Source organism: Hibiscus syriacus, unplaced genomic scaffold (assembly GCF_006381635.1).
Source record: "Hibiscus syriacus cultivar Baekdansim isolate YM2019G1 unplaced genomic scaffold, ASM638163v2 tig00110503_pilon, whole genome shotgun sequence".
Classification (NCBI taxonomy): domain Eukaryota; kingdom Viridiplantae; phylum Streptophyta; class Magnoliopsida; order Malvales; family Malvaceae; genus Hibiscus; species Hibiscus syriacus.
In genome coordinates this window covers 2921730-2942667 of record NW_024062764.1, presented here as the reverse complement: position 1 = coordinate 2942667, position 20938 = coordinate 2921730, and the positions used below count along the sequence as shown (strand labels likewise).

The 20938-nt window shown below is 34.3% G+C and overlaps 2 protein-coding genes across 3 annotated transcripts; one reads left to right on the top strand and one right to left on the bottom strand.

Annotated features, from left to right (window-relative positions):
* The first annotated feature begins 9837 nt into the window (after positions 1 to 9837).
* On the top strand, positions 9838 to 15227 carry LOC120129762 (adenylate kinase isoenzyme 6 homolog). 2 transcript variants are annotated; one of them, XM_039147190.1, is made up of 4 exons: positions 9838 to 9841; positions 12868 to 13079; positions 14420 to 14565; positions 14917 to 15227. In XM_039147190.1, exons 2-4 carry the CDS (start codon positions 12879 to 12881, stop codon positions 15101 to 15103), a joined length of 534 nt encoding a protein of 177 aa, XP_039003121.1. In that variant the 5' UTR covers positions 9838 to 9841; positions 12868 to 12878; the 3' UTR covers positions 15104 to 15227. The 2 variants fall into 2 exon arrangements, with proteins under 2 accessions (XP_039003121.1, XP_039003120.1); XM_039147189.1 differs by lacking the exon at positions 9838 to 9841 and having other exon boundaries at positions 12796 to 13079.
* A 980-nt stretch (positions 15228 to 16207) lies between these two features.
* LOC120129761 (oleoyl-acyl carrier protein thioesterase 1, chloroplastic-like) lies at positions 16208 to 20231 on the bottom strand. The gene is made up of 7 exons (XM_039147187.1): positions 19822 to 20231; positions 18772 to 18905; positions 18564 to 18677; positions 18129 to 18224; positions 17179 to 17266; positions 16863 to 16931; positions 16208 to 16738 (listed from the first exon to the last, which is right to left on the bottom strand). Exons 1-7 carry the CDS (start codon positions 20167 to 20169, stop codon positions 16460 to 16462), a joined length of 1128 nt encoding a protein of 375 aa, XP_039003118.1. The 5' UTR covers positions 20170 to 20231; the 3' UTR covers positions 16208 to 16459.
* Positions 20232 to 20938: the final 707 nt, after the last annotated feature.

The following is a 20938-nucleotide window of genomic DNA, read 5'->3' as shown; positions in this document are numbered from 1 at the left end:
GTATGTAAACATAGAGGAATGCAATAAATTAAAATAAGCCTAAGTAATTTAAATATAAATAACTTGAAACAATATGATTAAATCACAAACACATAACTAAATATATGGGGAAAAATTAAAAGAAACATGAAACTCAATTAATCGAGATAGTAAAATTTATAGATAAACATCTTATCCGACATTGTATCTACCCTAGCACACTTATATTAAATATTAATCCTATCTGAACATTATTTCTACCCAACATAATATGCTTTTGATTACACAATGAATCATATGCATTTATTCATGAATAAAAAGTTAGAGATAATTTATCCCTTGTGTACACTTATTTGAGTACTTAGGCAAAATTTCAACAAAGTTTCACATTGGGTGGATCTATGGTTTATTATATATAGGGTTTTAACTCTAAAAGATTCAGGTATTTGAATCGTCCTCACTACCGCCCCTTTGGGCTAGTCAGACTCTCGATCCTTATCCATTATAAGTTTACAAATCAAGTTCAATTTCGAGGGGATGCATTTCCTATGTCTGGCACGAGGAATAAATTCCCACAAAAGCGTATGTACTCTAGACCCCGAAGGCTAATCACTAGGTTTTACACGGATAATAAATTCTCATAAAGATGTCGCTTCCACCCCTAATTAATATAGGGGCAACTCGATATAGAGCTCATGTCATGAATATGCACGTGAAGTGTGTAGGGAAAAATTTTCAAACCTTTAATGACGAAATCACAAAAAAGAACCAAAATATATCACACAATCTCAGAAGAAATCTAAAATCTAAAAATCACTTAATTCAAACGTTAGTACAACTAATTATATAAATAAAAGAAAAGTAAAAGTTAATAAAAGAATTAAAATTAAAAGTAATTCTTAAATTTTAATTAGGGACAAAATATAATTGCTTTTACATCTTGCCTCATTGAGGAACCAGAGACTCTAGGTTCGATCCCAACAGAGTCGCCAAGTTGTCATGCCGACTTTTTTACTTGGCGTAATTTAGATTCACGCATTTGATGGAATTTAAAAGTGTTTAGAAAAAGTTTAGAAATGTATGGAGTCGTCATCGACATTTAGGTTAGGTAGGTCGAGAACACAAAAAACCTTTTTAAATAATTTTAATAAAACCCTTTAATAAGGCAGAGTCGGTATGCATTTTAAGAGATTCTGGTACGCTCGGGGAAGGATTAGCACCCTCACAGCGCCCGAAATCGATAGCATCAATTATAAATTGTCCCTTTTATTGGAAATTTAAGAATTTGAATTTATGATTCTTTAATCCTAAAAATATTTTGAAAGAAATTTCATAAAATGAAATATTTTTAATATTCCTCACTAAGAAGAAATTAACTCCTTAGTTACCTTAAGGGGGTGTTTGGTTCAAGGATTGTGGGATTCCCATGGGATGGGAATCCCATATTCCCATATTTGGTTGGCCGGGAATCTCATTCCCGGTAATGTTTTATTACCAATAGTAGATTTTTTGGGGTATATTACCGGGAATGTCATTACCTCCCTTCTCTTAGGTATTGTAACATTACCGGCGTTTTAGACTAAAATGCCCTTAATTTTTTTATTTTTTTTCAAAAATATCCTTCTTCTGTCATTGAATAATAAAAATTCTACGAATGTTAAATTACAAATTTATCCTTACATTATTTTAGATTTATAAAAAAAAGTCTATAATTAAAATTTTATATAAAGTTCAGGGGTTAAACAAATTTTTACCCTTTCATTAAACCTTTTTTATATTTTTAATTTTGTAAAAAAATTATATAAAAAATATGAATTTAATTTTTTAAAGAAAATATATAAATATTTTACAATTTGTAATATTATACAAATATATAATAAGGATAATTTGGTCAAATATACATTCCAATAATCTTTTATTCCTTTAACCAAACACGATAATCTTACTTTCCTACTAAACCAACCAAACACAAAATACAACATTCCCAATAATCTTATTCCCTGGTAATCTTTTATTCACACTGGTAATCTTACATTCCGTGAACCAAACGCACCCTAAGAGAATTATTTCTTATGGTTTAATCTGAATATTGGAAAATTGTTTGGTTTTTAAGAAATTTGAAAATCCTAAAAAATGTATAATATTATTTCTAATTAAAGAAAAAAGTGACTTCCTAGTTTTATTAAGCTAATCATTTCTTATGTTTTAATTGAAACACTTAAAATATTAACATTTTCTACGACTTTAGAAAATTAGGAAAAAGATGACACCATTTATTTATTTTTAATTAATGAAGAAAGTGACCCCCGGTTTTTTTAAGAGAATAATTTATTATATTTTAATTAAAATAATTTAAAGAATGTCATTAAAATTTAAAAAAAATATCAAAAAATGACTAATAAAAACCTAAAAAGGTTATGGGTTAAACAATTAATCAGATTATTAAAGAAAATATGAAAATGACTTCATTTACTTAAAATTAATGAAACCTGAGTAAATTTTAGGTGACCACTTGAAAGAAAATATTTATTCATTTAATGATATAGAAGTCGGACGTCTAGTTGTTTTAAGAGATTTTTTTTCTTCTAATATTATAAAATAAACAAACATTTTCTCTTAATCCAATTATGAATTACAATGGGTTTCTATTAAATTTTTAAGAAAACTAAACCTAAAAGGTTCATTTTAATCTAATATTAATGACTAAAGAATCTATAATCTAAGGTAATTAAATTCTAATAAGTGACTAAGACTAAAGACCTTAAAATCAAAGGGCATTAATCTATAATTACACACATGACTAAATTAAAAGAATTAAAAATCAATGTTCAAATTCAATAAATAAACGCATTAATAAGCAAATTGAAAGAAATTGGGGGCTGAATTAGGCCTGTAAACGAACCGAACGCACACGAACATAAACGAACAATTTTTTTGTTCATGTTCGTTCATTAAGGAGTGTAGCTTGTTCGTTCATTTAAATAATAAACGGACACGAACGAACGAACATAAACGAACAACACAAACACAAAAAAATTATTCGAACACAACAAACGAATGTAAAAAAAAAGTAAACAATAAGAATAACAACTTAAAATTCATTAATATAACCTGCAACTTTAGAGTTAATTTGTTCGAATACGACAAAAACATACATAAATCATAAATAAACTATATGAATATAATAAAGTCTTAAAGTTAATTTGTTCAATAAAATAATCTTCTTGAAATCCAAACATCTTCAATAATCTTCGTAACATATTCAACTTGTCATCTGTTCGAACATAAATGAACATAAATGAACGAACATAAACGAACATATAATCGAACGTTCACGAACGTAAATGAACGAACGAGCCATTTGTCCATGTTCGTTCATTTAATTAAACGAACGCAAAATCTTGTTCATGTTCGTTCATTTAATAAATAAACGAACATAAACGAACTTTCTGCCGCACGATTCATGAACGGTTCGCTGAACGTTCAGCTAATTTACAGGCCTAGGCTGAATTGAATTAAATTCAAAGCTGAAAGTGCTTGAAAATTAGACAATGGCTAAAAAAAAGGAAAAAGGAAAAACCACATCCCGGCAAAAACATGTTAATAATAGTGGTTTTATGAAACAATTTCACCTGAATTCGACTCCAATATAAAAGCTAAAAGATTTGGATATGGCTCATTTTCATCCTAAAATTTTTCTTTCCCCTCTCTTATTTTCTCTAAAATCGTCCACCCCCTCTAACTCATCCATCCACAAACACATTTTTCCAGAAAAATGAACATTTGGATCAAACACACCATGGTCTTCCTCTGTTCATCACTAAATTCCTCTTTTGATCCAACAAAAACACGAAACTCATTCCCAAACTTGTTTTTTTTTTAAGATTAAAAGCCACAATCTCATCAAAATTCATCCAAGTTCTTTCATCTTTCCTTTCTTCAATCCAAATAAACGCTTCATCCCAAATCCAAATATGTTTTTCAAATATCTAAAACCTCAAATTCCACAAACTTCCTTGTCTCATTAAATCAAACCCAAGCAACCCCATTAACACTTTCCAAAAACTAACCGAGATGTTCTTAATTTTAATCTAATCTAAACTCGATTCCAATAGGAATCACCATTCTCCAACCACCTAGCTACCCAAAAATCAATTCTCTTAACCCTGACCACCATCCATAGGTCATACAACCGTCGACGACCTTCTCAACCATTCAAATCGAACCAGCAAAATAAATGAAATAAAAATAAACTCACCTTCGATGAGAACCTTGACCGAACTCCGGAGAAATCTCCGAGCTCCGACGACTTCTACCAACGGTAAGCTTCTCTCCTTCTTCATTTTCTTCACGTTTCCTTTTCTTTAAACATGCTTATGACATTTGTTATGTATGGCTCATAAAAAGTCTCGTTGTGGGGTTACGAATTATGTGGGTTGGGGGTGTGGGGGCGCAGCCCCCGCGGTACGGTACAGGGTTGATTTTGTAATTATGTACCAGGGTTTTCTATTATAAATAGAGATGTAACCTAGACCTAAAATATCATTGAATAAAACTTCTAGCACCGCCTAGGCACCGAGGACGTAAGCACATTGCCGAACCTCGTAAAATTCTCGTGTTCTTTCGTTTTCTTTACCCGTTTTCGTCAACAATTGGTATCAGATGTCAGGAGCAAAATTCGAAGTCGCGAAATTCGATGGTCAGGGTAACTTCGGATTATGGCAAACGAGGGTGAAGGATCTATTGGCGCAGCAAGGGATCTTGAAGGCTTTGCGACCTACAAAGCCGGCGTCGATGGATGAGGAAGATTGGGAAGAATTGCAGCAGCGAGCGGCAGGAACCATACGATTATGCTTGGCGGACGAGGTCATGTATCACGTCATGCATCTATCGTCTCCAGACGAAATTTGGAGGAAGTTGGAAAGTCAGTTTATGTCCAAATCCTTAACGACAAAACTGTATCTGAAGCAGCGGTTGTATGGGCTGAAGATGCAGGACGATCACGATTTGGCGCAACACGTGAATGTCTTCAATCAAATCGTTTCTGATCTGGCTCGGCTTGATGTGAAAATTGAGGATGAAGACAGAGCGATGATTCTGTTGTGTTCGTTGCCTTCCTCTTACGAACACATGGTGACTACTCTTACATATGGGAAAGAGACTATCAACGTTGAGGAGATTACTGCAGCCTTGTTGGCTCACAACCAGCGGAAGCAGAATGCAGGGGAAAGCTCTCAAGCCGATAGCTTATATGTCAAGGGTAATCGAGATCGTGGACGGAAGCCAGAGAAGGCAGGGTCCGGGAAGCGGAATTCCAGATCCAAATCCAGGGATAAGAAGACGATTCACTGTTACAAGTGCAAGGAGGCGGGACATATGAAGCGAGACTGTCCGAAGTTGAAAAAGCAGACCGATGAGAAGCGTGATGGCTCATCCAAGTCTGTGAACGTGGTCGAGGATGATACTTCTGATTGCAGTGAGGGTGATATGCTTTCTATTTCAACGACGCAATTGACGGATGCTTGGATTCTTGATTCTGGATGTTCTTATCACATCACGCCAAATAGGGAATGGTTTTCGACATACAGGCCGGTTAATTCTGGTTCGGTTTATTTGGGTGATGATCGATGTTGCAATATTGTTGGTATTGGTGATGTCAGAATTAAGATGCACGATGGCTCCGTTCGGACGTTGAGTGGTGTTCGACATATCCCAGACTTGAAGAAGAATTTGATTTCCTTGGGCACTTTGCACAAGAATGGTTTTATCCCTAAGGCTGACGAGGATAGGGAAACCATTCGGATTGTTAAAGGAGCATTGACTGTGATGAAAGGCAAGATGACTGCAGGGAATATCTACAGATTGTTAGGGAGTACCGTTGCAGGTGGAGTTCACTCTGTTGAGTCCTGTGATGATACGACAAAATTGTGGCATATGCGCCTTGCTCATCTTAGTGAACGTGGTATGGCAGAATTACACAAGAGAAACTTGTTGCATGGTGTCAAAAGCTGTAAGCTCGATTTTTGCAAGTATTGTGTTCTTGGTAAACAGACTAAAGTCCGTTTCAAGACTGCGAAGCACATAACTCAAGGGATTCTTGATTATGTGCATTCTGATGTATGGGGGCCTTCCACGACATCGTCTTTGGGTGGATCTAGGTACTATGTTACTTTTATTGATGATTTTTCACGGAAAGTTTGGGTGTATTTTTTGAAACAGAAATCTGAAGTTTTTGAGAAGTTCAAGCTGTGGAAAGCTGAGGTAGAAAACCAAACAGGACGAAAAATCAAGTGTTTGCGGTCTGATAATGGTACGGAGTACACAGATTCATAGTTCCTACAATTCTGTAAGGAGCATGGGATTCAGAGGCATTTTACAGTGCGCAAGACACCACAACAGAATGGTGTTGCGGAACGAATGAACAGGTCGTTGAATGAAAGAGCCAGATGTTTGCGGTTGAATGCGGGGCTTCCCAAACACTTCTGGGCTGAGGCTGTTAACATGGCGTGTTACCTTATCAACAGATCGCCAAGGGCATCGCTGGCTGGGAAAGTTGCAGAAGAGGTATGGACTGGTCATGATGTTAGTTTTGATAACTTACGGATTTTTGGTTGTCCTGCTTATGTGCATGTACCTGCTGATGAGAGATCCAAACTTGATGCAAAATCGAAGGAGTGCATTTTTCTGGGTTACAAGAAAGGTGTCAAAGGATTCAAGTTCTGGGATCCAGTTGCGAAGAAAGTTGTGATTAGTAGAGATGTCGTTTTTGATGAACAGTCTATGTTGCAGCAGAAGCAAGACACGACAGTGGTAGATTTCGAGCAGTTTCCAGTTGAGAAACCAGAAACTTCTCAACCGACTTCTGGTGGTTCCACTACGGATGATTTGCAGGATTATAGTCTCGCCAGAGACAGGGTGAGACGGACGAATATAAAGCCTCCGAACAGATTGAGTTTTGAAGACTTGGTATCTTTTGCACTTACTGTTAGCAGTGATGATCCAGTTACTTTTCATGATGCCGTTACTAGTCAGGAAAACGACAAGTGGATGGCAGCCATGGTTGAGGAGATGGAGTCTTTGAATCACAATCGCACATGGGAGTTAGTTCCCCTTCCTGAGGGTAAGAAGCCGATTGGTTGCAAATGGGTGTATAAGAAGAAACCAGCAGTAACAGAAAAAGAGGGGGAGAAGTTCAAGGCTCGTTTGGTAGCGAAGGGTTTTTCACAGCAGAAAGGAGTTGATTATGATGAAATCTTTTCTCCTGTGGTCAGGCACACTTCAATCCGAGCAGTACTTGCATTGGTGGCTAGTTGGGATTTGCATTTAGAGCAGATGGATGTTAAAACTGCTTTTTTGCATGGTGATTTAGAGGAGCAGATCTACATGCGGCAACCTGAAGGTTTCACTCAACCTGGAAACGAGCATTTAGTTTGCAGATTGAAGAAATCTTTGTACGGGTTAAAACAGTCTCCGAGACAGTGGTATAAATGGTTTGACTCATATATGATCAAGATTGGCTACAACCGATGTGAGTATGATTGTTGTGTCTATGTTAAGAGCCTTGATGAAGGTTCTTTTATTTTTCTATTATTGTATGTTGATGATATGTTGATTGCTGCGAAGAACATGGATGATGTTATCGGTTTGAAAACTTTATTGAGTCAGGAATTTGATATGAAAGATTTAGGTGCTGCAAAGAAAATTCTTGGAATGGAAATTTGCAGGGACAGAGACTCAAGGAAACTGCGGCTATCTCAACGGGGTTATGTTGAGAAAATGCTAGAAAGGTTTGCGATGAGCAGCGCGAAACCAGTTAGCACTCCATTGGCGAATCACTTTAAGCTCTCATCAGAACAGTGCCCTAAGACAGATAAGGAAGCTGAAAATATGGCAAAGGTTCCGTATTCTAATGCTGTTGGCTGCTTGATGTATGCGATGGTATGTACTCGTCCTGATTTAGCTCATGCTGTTAGTCAAGTTTGTAAGTACATGTCTAAACCTGGTAAGCAACATTGGGATGCAGTCAAGTGGATCTTTCGGTACTTAAAGGGTACTGTGGGACATGGAATTGTTTTTGGGAGTCAGCGGGATAATCCTTTGGTTGTAGGATATGTGGATTCAGATTATGCAGGTGACTTGGATAATAGAAGATCTACGACAGGGTATGTGTTTACTCTTGGTGGAGGGCCTATTTGCTGGAAGTCTACTGTTCAATCTGTCGTGGCACTATCTACAACTGAAGCTGAATACATGGCAGCGGCTGAAGCTGCAAAAGAAGCTTTATGGCTTACTGGTTTAGTGAAGGAGTTGGGTGTTCAACAAGGTGGAGTTCAGTTGCTTTGTGATAATCAAAGTGCTATTCACTTGGCTAAGAATCAGGTGTATCGTGCTAGAACTAAACATATTGATGTAAGGTTCCACAAGATCAGAGAGTTGGTTGCATCTGGAGAGGTTTTGTTTCAGAAGGTACATACTGATGAGAATGCCGCTGATATGTTCACCAAGCCAGTTACGACAGACAAGTTCAAGCATTGCTTGGACTTGTTGAATGTTTCGAGTTGTTAAAGAAGCAAGGTAACCCAACCCACATTGAAGTTTCCAAGGGCCAGGATATTCGCCAAGGTGGAGATTTGTTATGTATGGCTCATAAAAAGTCTCGTTGTGGGGTTACGAATTATGTGGGTTGGGGGTGTGGGGGCGCAGCCCCCGCGGTACGGTACAGGGTTGATTTTGTAATTATGTACCAGGGTTTTCTATTATAAATAGAGATGTAACCTAGACCTAAAATATCATTGAATAAAACTTCTAGCACCGCCTAGGCACCGAGGACGTAAGCACATTGCCGAACCTCGTAAAATTCTCGTGTTCTTTCGTTTTCTTTACCCGTTTTCGTCAACAACATTTATTGTGAAGATTTGTTATGTGGATGATGGATGATTATTGTTAATCATTGAGCCATTTTATACTAATGATTCATGCTTAGAGTTCGTTAATCTTTACATTTTTTTCGCTCAAAACTTTTTGAGAAACGGTTAGGATTTTTACCAGAATATTCTTGAATATTCCACTAATTTTCTCTATTTTTTGCATTCGAACGGCAACCATAAAACGGAAGGGACTGCGAGGAAGTTATCGACCGACGCGTGAGCCACATGCACCGACGACATGCTGATGACCCCCTAACGATCAATGATGATGTGGTGCCTCCAAGATCCTTTAATCAAATCCTCATCAATGTCTCATGTTGGTTTGCTTCTTCGCTTGGATTGATGAGATGGTCTTCATTGATAACTTTCCAAAAAAGATGAGCCACAATCAGTGTTTTCAAAATCGGATCGGACCGGTCGATTCAACCGGTTTAATCGAGAACCGTTGCTTAGTCCAGTTCAATCTAGACCGGTTGAACCGTTATTAGTGAATCGATCAAAATCGCTGAACCGTTCAAACCGAATCGACTGAAAACCGAAAAAAACTGGAAAAAAACCATCAATTTTGTTTTTTTTTTAAATTAAACCAAACGACGTCGTTTGTTAAACGAGCCAGGTCGAACTCGAGTATTGTTGAGCTCAACTCGAACTTGAAAACTTTAAAAGTAAGCTCAACTCGACTCAAACTCACGAGCTAAAAATTATCAAATTCAACTCGAACTCGAAATATAATATTGAAAATTGAACTCGAAAAGGCTTGAACTCAAAAAAAATTTAGAAGCTCGATTGAAGCCTAAAATTCGAGCTTGATTGAAGTGAAAAATAATTCACTCAATGCTCACCAAAAGGCTCCATGATTTTGAATGTCAAATTACATTTATTATTTATAGAAGTTAGTTGGGATGATCTTCTATGTTTCTTAGTCATGTGAGATTGTTTAAAAAAAAAATAAACCAAACAATATCATTTTGTTATGATTTTTTTTAGTCCCAAATTTAATTTTTAATTATAATTATATAATTATATTTATTATTTAATATGTTTTACCTTAAATATTATGTTGTAGTTAATTTGAATCATTTTGTTTCACTTGATTTTATGGTTTTTAACTTATATATGTTATGGCTTGCTTAAAATATGAATTGTGATATAAAAAATTATTTTTTATTAAATTTTTTTTGGTATTTTTATTTAATTTTTTAAATAATTATGACGTCTTCTGGTTCTTCCGACCGGCCAGACCGATTCAACCGATTGAACCAGTGAATTGGTAGCATGACCGATTCACTAACCGATCCAATTCTAAAAACCATAGCCACAATTAATTTTTGTCCATATTCAAAAGAAGTCAAAATTCATTCCCAAATAAGGAAAGGAGAAAGGTGCGACAAACGTGGAAAAAAGATTGAGACAATGATTTCAAACATTTAAAAATATATTGGGCTTAGTATTTATTTGTAAAATGGGTCTTATTTATGGGTTCTATTTTGTAAATGGAGTAAAAATGGACTTTATTATTAATGTATGTGAACTATATTTATAAACTGTACTAGCATATTAACAACTATCACATAACCATATGCTAAAATATTGAAACTATATTCTACATCAAAAACCTATATTGATAGTATATTTTTTAAAACTATATTTATACTATGTAAATTATATTAATTATATTTACAAAAAATACATACGATAAAACTATATATCATATACTATATTTAATAATAGTCCACTAATATGACATTTATGAAGCCATCACCCAGATAAAATGAGTGATGACAGAAGAATAATATGAAGAAATTGATACAAATTAGGGGAATTTGAACTACGTCGTGTAGATCAATGATGATTAGCTAGGTTGGGTGTTTAGTTTAAGGAGTTGTAAGTTACTCAAGCCCAATAGTCTACATTAGTGTGGTTTCAAGTCCAAATATGGTTGGCTACCTATAACGGTCAAATAAAGGATTAATTGTATAAAACGGGATCAAATTGTAAACAAATGCACTTATGAATTTTAAAGAGATCAAACATCTTATTTTTTATTCTGAAATCTTACTCTCTTCTCGAATCATAACACTTAAGAGAATAGAAAACTTTTATTTATACACCATATATTTACAATACTATTCACTTAGCCCTATAATTTTCTCTTCTCTACCTCTAAGATCTCTTTCTCTAATTCACTTTTGGTACTATTTTTCTTCTTTTTCGCTATTATTGTAGTGATAAAACTTACTATTATTTATAGATTATAATGGTCATTAGATGGTTGACACATGTCAATATATTAGGTATTTAACATTACAAATATATAGATTCCTTTAATAGATAATTCTATATATAATATTAAATATTATAAATATTTAGATTTTTTTATGAATACTTATACATATCTATTATTTCTATATTAGTCTAGAATATTCTTAATATATACCTACTAAATGACACATATATTTCTTTAGAATTTACGTTGACTTCTACCAATAAACGTTTAGTCCCAAGTTATTATCTAGTAATGAAGTCATGCGGAAGATCCTTTTGATTTACTCGTGGCATGAAATGAGCACCGTAATGGGTATGCCTTTCATAATGAAGCCCCCGACTTAAGAGGATTGTTATCAGGGATGGATCGAGAGAGGATAGGCGGAGACAATCACCTCTTGAAAATATAAAATTATCATATATTTTAGATTTTTTCTATGTATATTTTATTGAAAATATATTTTCGTCCTCTTGGAGTATTATAAATCTATCCATTCCTTAAACTTTAGAAATTCGTCACCTAACATAAAATCATATCTCGGCATTTCCACCGATGCGAATGTCGATCGTCAAGCTTCGGTGAATGTTCTACAGGCCGAGTCTTGGACTGCATGGAATATTATCATTCCACGTCTAAAACCAACTTATAAATTGTATAATAACTTAATATGAACTTCTCTATTGAAGCGTATTTGGAAGTGTGGGACAAGGAAGAAAGCTCAAGAAATTTGAATTAGCTGATGAAGATTAATAATATTCAGGCAAGCATCGTTTAAAGACGGCTTTCAACAGTCCCATTTACTGGTTTTTCCTGACATTCAAACTATAAACAATTAAATATTATTATCAGATCCAGGCTGTACTTCAGGGTTCAGATCGACTCTCAGTTATTATCATCAAGAAGAAAATACCGTCTCGTAGCGTTGGTCTTATGAGCCAAAGGTCGCGGGTTCGAGCCCCGTCGAGACCAATTTTAATTTGTTATGCGACAGTGTTATTGGGTTCGAATCCTGCTATGCTATCATTGCCAATTTTTCTCAATCTGTGGGATGTTTAGGAGACTGTTTTGATAGCTTCCAGCGTAGACTTGAGATTTTAACACCTTTTAGCAATTTCCCCTCAACCACCATTAAAACAATTAGCCAATTAAATCCTAGAAAAACGAAAATAACCCTTCCAATCATTTTGTTCTTTGTTTAGTAATCAGATCGAATTAAAATTTTCAATTATTCAAGTTAATGAGTTTTATTTTATAATTTAAATTTTATATAAACATTTTAATCGAATTATTTAAGTTTTTATTTACATTTAATCATAAATTGTGATATTATTAGATTACAATTTAAACGATTTTTTATAATTATAATATATATATATATATATATATATATATATATATTCATATGTGATATACATATATTATATAAAGCTCGAAACTCAACCTAAACATAAAAACTATCCTTAAATTACTAAAAATTAATTAGTTCTTATAGTTCTATTTTATAACTCAATTTAAATTTGAAAATCTTTAGCAACGCTTTTCTCACGGGCCGACTTCAACTTCACAAGGCTTGAAGAGTTCTTCAAAGGCCTATTGGCTCCATTGCCAAACGCAAAGTGCTTTTACCTTTTGAATCAGGGGAAAGTGAAAAACCTCCAATAAGCCCTTTGATTTCCGAACCAACTGTAGAACAAGTGAATTTATCCATGGCTGCCGACGGCAAAAAGAGAAAGAGGCCCAACATACTGGTGACGGGCACGCCTGGGACTGGCAAAACGACGACGTCCACTGCTCTGGCGGAGGCCACCAATCTCCGCCACATAAATATCGGAGATTTGGTCAGGGAGAAGAACTTGCACGACGGCTGGGACGACGACCTCCAGTGCCACGTTATCAACGAAGACCTCGTAAATTCCACTTCTTCCTCCCTTACGCTCTAACCTTGTGATTTATTGTTTCTTTTAATGTTTATTGATTTAATTCCTGAGATTATTAATTTAGGGTTTCTGGAAATTACAACGTTATGCAAAGAGAAATTTAAACAATAATATGTTTTGGCTTGTATAACATATAAAGTATTTTTCATTTAAACACTTAAATTATTTTTTGATCAAAATATTTACTTAAATTATCAATTTAGTCAAAATATGTATCTAAAGTATTTTTTGTCAAAATATATATCTAAAAGATTCAATTTTTTATCTAAGTATCTAAATTATTTTTTAATTAATGTTAGTGTTAATTTTTTTAAAACTTTTATGAAAAAGTTAAAATTGTTTAAGTGCTTATTTTGTCATAAAATATTTAGGTATATATTTTGATCAGAAAGGTAATTTTAAGTATTTATTTTGATAAAAAAATACTTTAGGTAGTATACTTTAGGGACTTATTTGTGTTATAAGCTATATGTTTTTGGTATAATATTTAATTGGTTAAAGTACATCTAAGGTCATTGAACTATGCTCAAATGATAGATTTGGCCACTAAACTTTTAAAAATTATAAAATGATTATTAAATTTATCAATGTTACAAAAATGATCATTGCGACTATAAATTTAGTGATCATTTTGACCGAATAGTTCAGTGATTCTAGTGTACTTCACCCTGTCTAATTTAAGCAGTAAACAGTTCTTAAACTTGAAAAAATCTAGGCCTTGTCTGATTGTGAATTTGTGATTATTGCTATTCGTAACAGGCATCATGCATACATAGATACATAATTGGAGTCTTAAATGCATTTTTGGAGAGTTTGATTGTATATCTCATTCACTCAATGTTACCTGGATTTAGGCAAGTTTTGGATACGGGTCGGGTATTGAATTTTATGTTTTTTTTCTTCATATATTTGGAGGATCGTATTTCCGTCCAAATATGTGTTGGATACGGATACTTTAAGGTAAAAGCAGAGTCGTGATAACATAGCATTCACAATAATCTTAGTCCAATTCTTCATTTTTCTTGAAGTATCCTATGTACCTTCGAACAAGGGTTTCCAATATGTATCAGGATACGGTTATGTGCTATATGCATGGGCTATGGAAATATGGTTCTCCCAATATGTGTAAAAATTTAAACATGACAAATGCAACAACTGTATCTAATACGTATATCGAGTTAGAGTAACATAGTTCACCCTTTTTTTGTTTCAACTCTGAGTATGTTTGTTGCCTTTCGTCATTGTATAATTTTTTGTCTTTTATATTAGCTTGTGATCTGCCTTTGATTCCAATGTATTGAATCCTGAAGGTGTGTGATGAGCTTGAGGATGCAATGGAAGAAGGCGGAAACATTGTAGATTATCATGGTTGTGATTTCTTTCCCGAGCGATGGTTTGATCTTGTTGTAGTTCTTCAAACCAACAACACCGTGTTGTATGATCGGTTGACTAAAAGGTACAAACGTTCTGGCCATTATGCTTTTACCAGTCTTTTTTATGTTGTTCCTACTCGTCATTTTTCCTTAAGTATTCATGACAGACCTACTTTCGGACATAGGTACGTACTCATATCCAACACTTAAAGCTTGCCAACGTTCACTTTACGGTTCATTCTTTGTTATTCCAACTCTTCATTTTCTTGAACAACTCGTACCTCGAACTTGTGTGCGTTACATTTTTGGATGTGGGTGTAGGGTTATCACCCTCCGAATACTTGGAAATAATTGAGCATGCCTGTGTCATACACATAGACAATTCCGACGTGCACATTTACGCTGTTTTCTCATAAATCCTTTTTGTCCGGCAGAGGTTACGAGGGTGCCAAGCTTTCAAACAACATAGAGTGTGAAATCTTTCAAGTACTGCTGGAGGAGGCAAAAGAAAGTTACCCAGAAGATATCGTGATATCTTTGAAGAGTGATAACGTTGACGATATCACTCGAAATGTTTCAACCGTAATTGATTGGATCAGGAGTTGGCCTCCGGCATCTTGAATGCTTGCAGTTTTTCGCAATCGACCTGCATATGCTTTGCTTCACCTCACGGAAGAAGCTCCCGTGAGTTCGATAATCAGGTATGTCTCTATCAACATTAGGTTTGCGGGTTAATCTACATGTTTGGGTTCAAGTTATGCTGTGATGTTTTGATGCAAGTGTTTTTGGTTAATGGTGTTTGTTATTGGTAGTTCAAGAATGTGACTATTGTTCTGTTGTTTTTCTATTTTTAAATTTTGGATGGTATTGAATATTTTCGTTTTTCGCTTCATCAAGTATTTGTATTTGGAGCGCTTATACGAACTCGAAATTTAGTTCAATTATCTAAAATTCCTTAGCAAAACAAATTGAGTTATAAAAAAATACGTAATAAAATTTATTTTGAATTAGTCCATTGTAGATAATTTAGTATGGCTAACATATTAACTTCATAAATATTTTTATTTTGAATATTGTTTTATTTTTACATTTTTAACAATTTCTTTTTAAAAACTCATGATTTTATTTTATCACTTGGACATACTATATATAATTTTATTTTATCACCTTGTAAAAAAATTAATACGATTAAAGTTTAGATGCCAATCTGAGAATATTTTGATTTTAAAATAGCAACTAAAAAAATATGCATTAAATGCATATATCCTCGGGCCAAAAACTCAAAAATCCTAAAATTGAAAATCGACTCAAAGCACATTTTGCCCTCTAAAATACTCGTGTTATTTTAGTAGATACCCAAGACCCTTTAAGGCTGAATTGTTCCCCAACTTTGAAATATTATTCAGATCTCCTGAAGACCATTAACTTCTTTAAAAAAACGCCGACAGCTTATTCAGGACAATTTGGATGAGGTTTTTAACAAAGATTATAGTTTTTTTGGTCAATTTAAAGTTGAAAATTAGAGGGACACTTGGGGCCAAAAAACTTTTGGTACCATTCTAGGAAAACAAGCATAATTGAAGGGGCAAAATGTGGGATTGGCTGAAAAATGATCCATACAATAGACAAACATTTTCTAAAGCAATAAATTCTAATATTGTAAACAAGAGTTTCAAACATTACCTCTTACTAGGTAAATACTAAACAGACAGTAATGAAGAAAAATAAGTACGGAAGTGCAGTTTCATGGATTTTGATGTGGGTGTTTCAAATATCAGTTTCAAGCAATTCCTTGCTATGTTTTCTCTATATCTACGATTCTTGAACTCCACGCCACAGTAAGACATCCTACGATGATCCATTGACGATACGAAAACTCCAAAACAAAGAAGGGGAAACCTTAAAACTAATGAAAAGCGGAAAGGGACAGTGAAACCTATTTCCTATCTTCGGGGTTCGTTTCTCCACATGCGTACCTCATCTTGCAGGTTTCTTTCTCCACTCAGTACGGCCTCGGTTTATTTCCTGTCCATCACTAGATACTCTCAACAGATGCAAAAACTTAGGGCAGTCCGCATCGTCTTCTCTTGCCACTGCAGACCCGTTTGTTCCGTTAAGCTCTGAAACTGTTTCGGCATCTTCTGCAGCTTCCAGACTGGTAAGCGAATCAACCACATCGTCCTGTAGGCATTCCCGCCTATAGTCCAATGTGATACTTGCCAGTTCATGGGTGTCAATTATCTCTTGAGGCATGCTCTGCCAAATAGATATACATATATAACCATCAGCTTACAAAATCAACTGGAAGAGTTAAACCAACTGTTTTAGTACAACCGAAATCGAAAGAACAAAAGAAGTTTTTGAAGCTCTTTCTACTGACCTCCAGAACCCATCCGATGTATGTGACATAATTGACATGATGGTTCATGTCCAGATCAGCTCGTCTTGGCTGCAAATTTAAAAGCACATCAAGGGTTTTAAAGAGTATACAAACAACTTGGATACACTGTTCAAAAAGAAACCGGAACTGACTGGTCAGTCAAACCAGGTACCTGTGCTAAGTCCAAGTCCATTATACTTTTTTTAATGTTAAAATTAGAATTTAATCTTTAAATTCCTTTTAATTAAACCGGCTTCACCAATTTGACATCCAGTCCATTTTTTTAGCAGTGCTTAGATAAACCATACAATCTTACCGTAAGTGCAACCCGGGAATGCTGAGCAGGATCTTCTAATTTGAGAATTTTCTTCAAACTTCTGTTGTCCTTTTCTGGAAATGCTAATCTGTAAAAGCCACAAAAAGATCAATCAAATAAGAAACAATGCCTTGCATAAATAAGAACAGGGAATGTATTTTTTGAACTTAAGAAGTTGATGCATGTTTTAAACCCAAGTGGTATTTCCCCAAGTAGTGAAATTTATCCTGCAAGTTTGAGCATCTACTTTCTACAGCCTCTTCACAATATTTCTCGCAAAAAAATATCGAGATATCTAAAATTTACAATATCGTGCATTTAGTCCACCATCTAAAAGGATTAGTTTCAAATTCTGATGGTTTGGTCATCATGAGGCATTTGACTACCCTATCCAGTATCCAGCTTCAGACAACTTTGATTAAGAAATGGGCGTTCGAAGCAAATAAATTAGTTCTAATATGCAATTAAAACAGAACTTCTAAATGTTTACAAAATTGTTCCCAGTCCAACCCTCAACAAATAGTTTAGAACTGTAAAATAATCCCCTTTGAAGAAACTTCAATTGCACTTATTTTGTATGTGTATAAAAAAGATACCCTAATTAAAAAAAATTAAATCGGCCTCTCTTAACCCTTTTCAAACCTTTAAGTCCACAAATATATGCAAGACCACAAACATTTTCAAGCCTCTGAAATCTCAATGGCATAGTTGCACAACTTTTAGGAGTTGGTTGACATTAAGCATTTATGAATATGCTATTAGGCAACCAACTTCAGTCTCAACTTGAACAAAGCAATGAGCATTAGTAATTCGAAAATTGGATAAAATAATGCTAAGAAGGTAGTTATGGAGTATAATCACGTCATATTTATTTAGCATCCCATTAAGTTGTGTAATTAAAGATATAAAATGAGTCAATATTTACATCTCAGGTGAGGAAAAGCTCCTACCTAGGCTCTTGTGGGAAGTGGACCATAAGTTCTTCCCGGACCTCATCACTAACTTTCTGCAGCCGCCTTGTGTCATGGTTCATCATCACCCACTTGCTGCAATCAAGCTGGACGCAATTAACTTTTGGAATAAATTTAATCTTAATAAATATACGCATTAATACAAATCATTGCAGTTAATCTAGAAATGGTACGGCAGAAATTAAGAAATTCAATGGCATTCATGAAGAAGCATTACATCGAGATGGAAATATGTCAGGAAAGAGCAGCAGGCTAGCAAAATGATTGTTCATTAAACCAGTAAATAATTTCTAATTTTGATGAAATTTCAATGTCAACTAGTGCGTGTAGAGAATTATTAGTTTCCTAGGGTCATCTCATGTTATGGATCTTATAACAAGCAAAGAGAAGGGAGGATAAAAGCTCGAGACACACCCTGTAGCTCTTCCAATAAGTTCACCAGTTGAGGCATCCCTTAGGATCCAGTCCCTTCTGGTTCTAATGCTTCCCTCACTTTGGCACCATGTTTCGATTTCAACCACGTCACTCCTACGCCACCAAATCAAAAACCAAACTTTTGTAACATATGTTACAAATGGAAACCAGAAATGATTGTCATTAGATGAAGGAGAAAATGACCCACCAAGCTGGGTATTTGTATATTTCTATGTGCATTCGTGCAGTCACCCATATAAGATGCAATTTTCTCATGGTGGGGGTCGTAGCAAACCCATCAGTCGAAAATCCAACACTCTGAGCATGGTTAGATCCAACCTCCTGCATTGCATAAAATTCCAAAAGAACAAACAAACAAAAAGTCGAGAATGAACATTTCACTTCATGATTTCATCCAAAGTTGCTAAAACTTGGTATATGACCAAATTAAACAAACAAATTGACAAAACAAAGGGAATGAGCAGAAACTATGAGAGTTTCTAGAACAAATTCCCCGAATATCTTAAAAACACAAGTATTAATTAATATCAAAGCTAAATCTGAAAGTTTAGTATAAAAACTAGAATATGATACACTCACTTGTCACAGAAACTCAATCAAAAAGCTTATATACAGTAATGATTGGAGTAATTTCAAATGTTTTAACTTTTTCAGGTAAAATCTTCATTTTGAACTGAAGACTATAAGGCATCAGTTTATTTTTTTTTTCAAAATTGTTGCTAAACATCAGCATTAGATAGCATTTGTATCATTGATACAGTCAGAGAATTATTAATTTATCAACTTCAACATTCAATTTCAGTTTTAATTGCAGTCACTTGAGGTCCTGGGTTCACCCAGTATGTAGGGGATCATTCATTGTCAAATAATTTAGTCATTGAAAAGATACTACTTTGTATTCACCCAGATTAATAAAAAAAAATCAGTTTTATTTAATCAATTTCTATAGGAAAAATACAGTAATTAACTTAAAAAATACTGACCATACTTCCATGTTACACTGAGAAAGCTCCAATGCATCTAAAATCCAACAATAATAAAAACAATATTTAAAAGGAAAAAGAAAAAGCTTGAAGTTCCTAAACAATTTCCAATCAACGGGTATAAACAAATAAATCTAAAAGATGGACTCCCATTGCTCTCTTAACACTCAAGATTCAACTTTGAAAAACAATCCGAAATCCGCAGCAATCGAAACCTAAATTTCGAAAAGAGAGGACGAAAATTCAAAAAATACCTGTAAGAGATTAGCAAGGGTTTCAATAGTGGCGGTTTTGTTGATTCCAACTTCATAACACCTTATTATATACTTCTCTTTAAAAGACAACCCATCTTCAGCCAAGCTTCCCAGTCGGAGGCGTTCAGCCAAGCTCGCCGACCCGGATTTAGCGACCTCGGCCACTTCTGGTTTCCGGCTCGACAGAACCGCTCGAACCGGCGTCAACTTGAGTCTACTCGGAGGAGAACAATAGACAGAGACCGGGCTCCGCCGACGAAATGCAAATGGACCGGGTGAAACGGGGAATCGGCATTGAACCGACGCCTGAATTTGGTCCGTCACATTACAAGAGCAAAGCTTCAGCATCTCTACCAAATCTTCCTCTTCTGCGAGAAGCTTAGCTTTTTTTTTCTTCAGTACTTTCTTTTCCTTTTGGCGAATTTATTTATAATTTTATTTATTTTATTTGTCGATGTGACCGAGGCCGTGTGGACTATGGAGTGTCGACGGTAGAGCAATGGTTTTATAATTGCCACTGGGTCTTGTTTAAATTACGATGCTGCCATTACCCCATGTGATTTTCTAGTTCATATGCCCCCGCTAAAATCAATGTAACGCACGCCTCTCGATAATCAATATTAATCCCGAGAAAACTATATATTTTTATTTCTTATTATAAAATCTCTGATAGAATTTGATTAATATAATCGATCAAATATTAATTTAATTACACAAAAAGGAATTATTATATTTTCTGAGATTTCAGATTTAAATATCATAAACATTAAATATACGAGTGTTTATGATTAAATAGTTTAATCTTTTAATAAATATAATTTTTTAGTCTAAATTAAATAAAAAATAAATACAATTAAAGATATTTTAAAATATTTATTTATTATAAATCTCTCGATTTTACTAATATCATGAATCAATTAGATATTAATCTAATTAAAAGATATTTTAAAATTATCATGAGAATAATTGTATATATTTATAAAATTATTTTAGAATTTTAAATAATAATTAATATTATCATGAAATATTTTATACATTATAAAAATATTAAATTTGAAATAATAATTAATATTATTATCAAAATATTTTTAATTTTTATATCTTTATAAAATCTTTA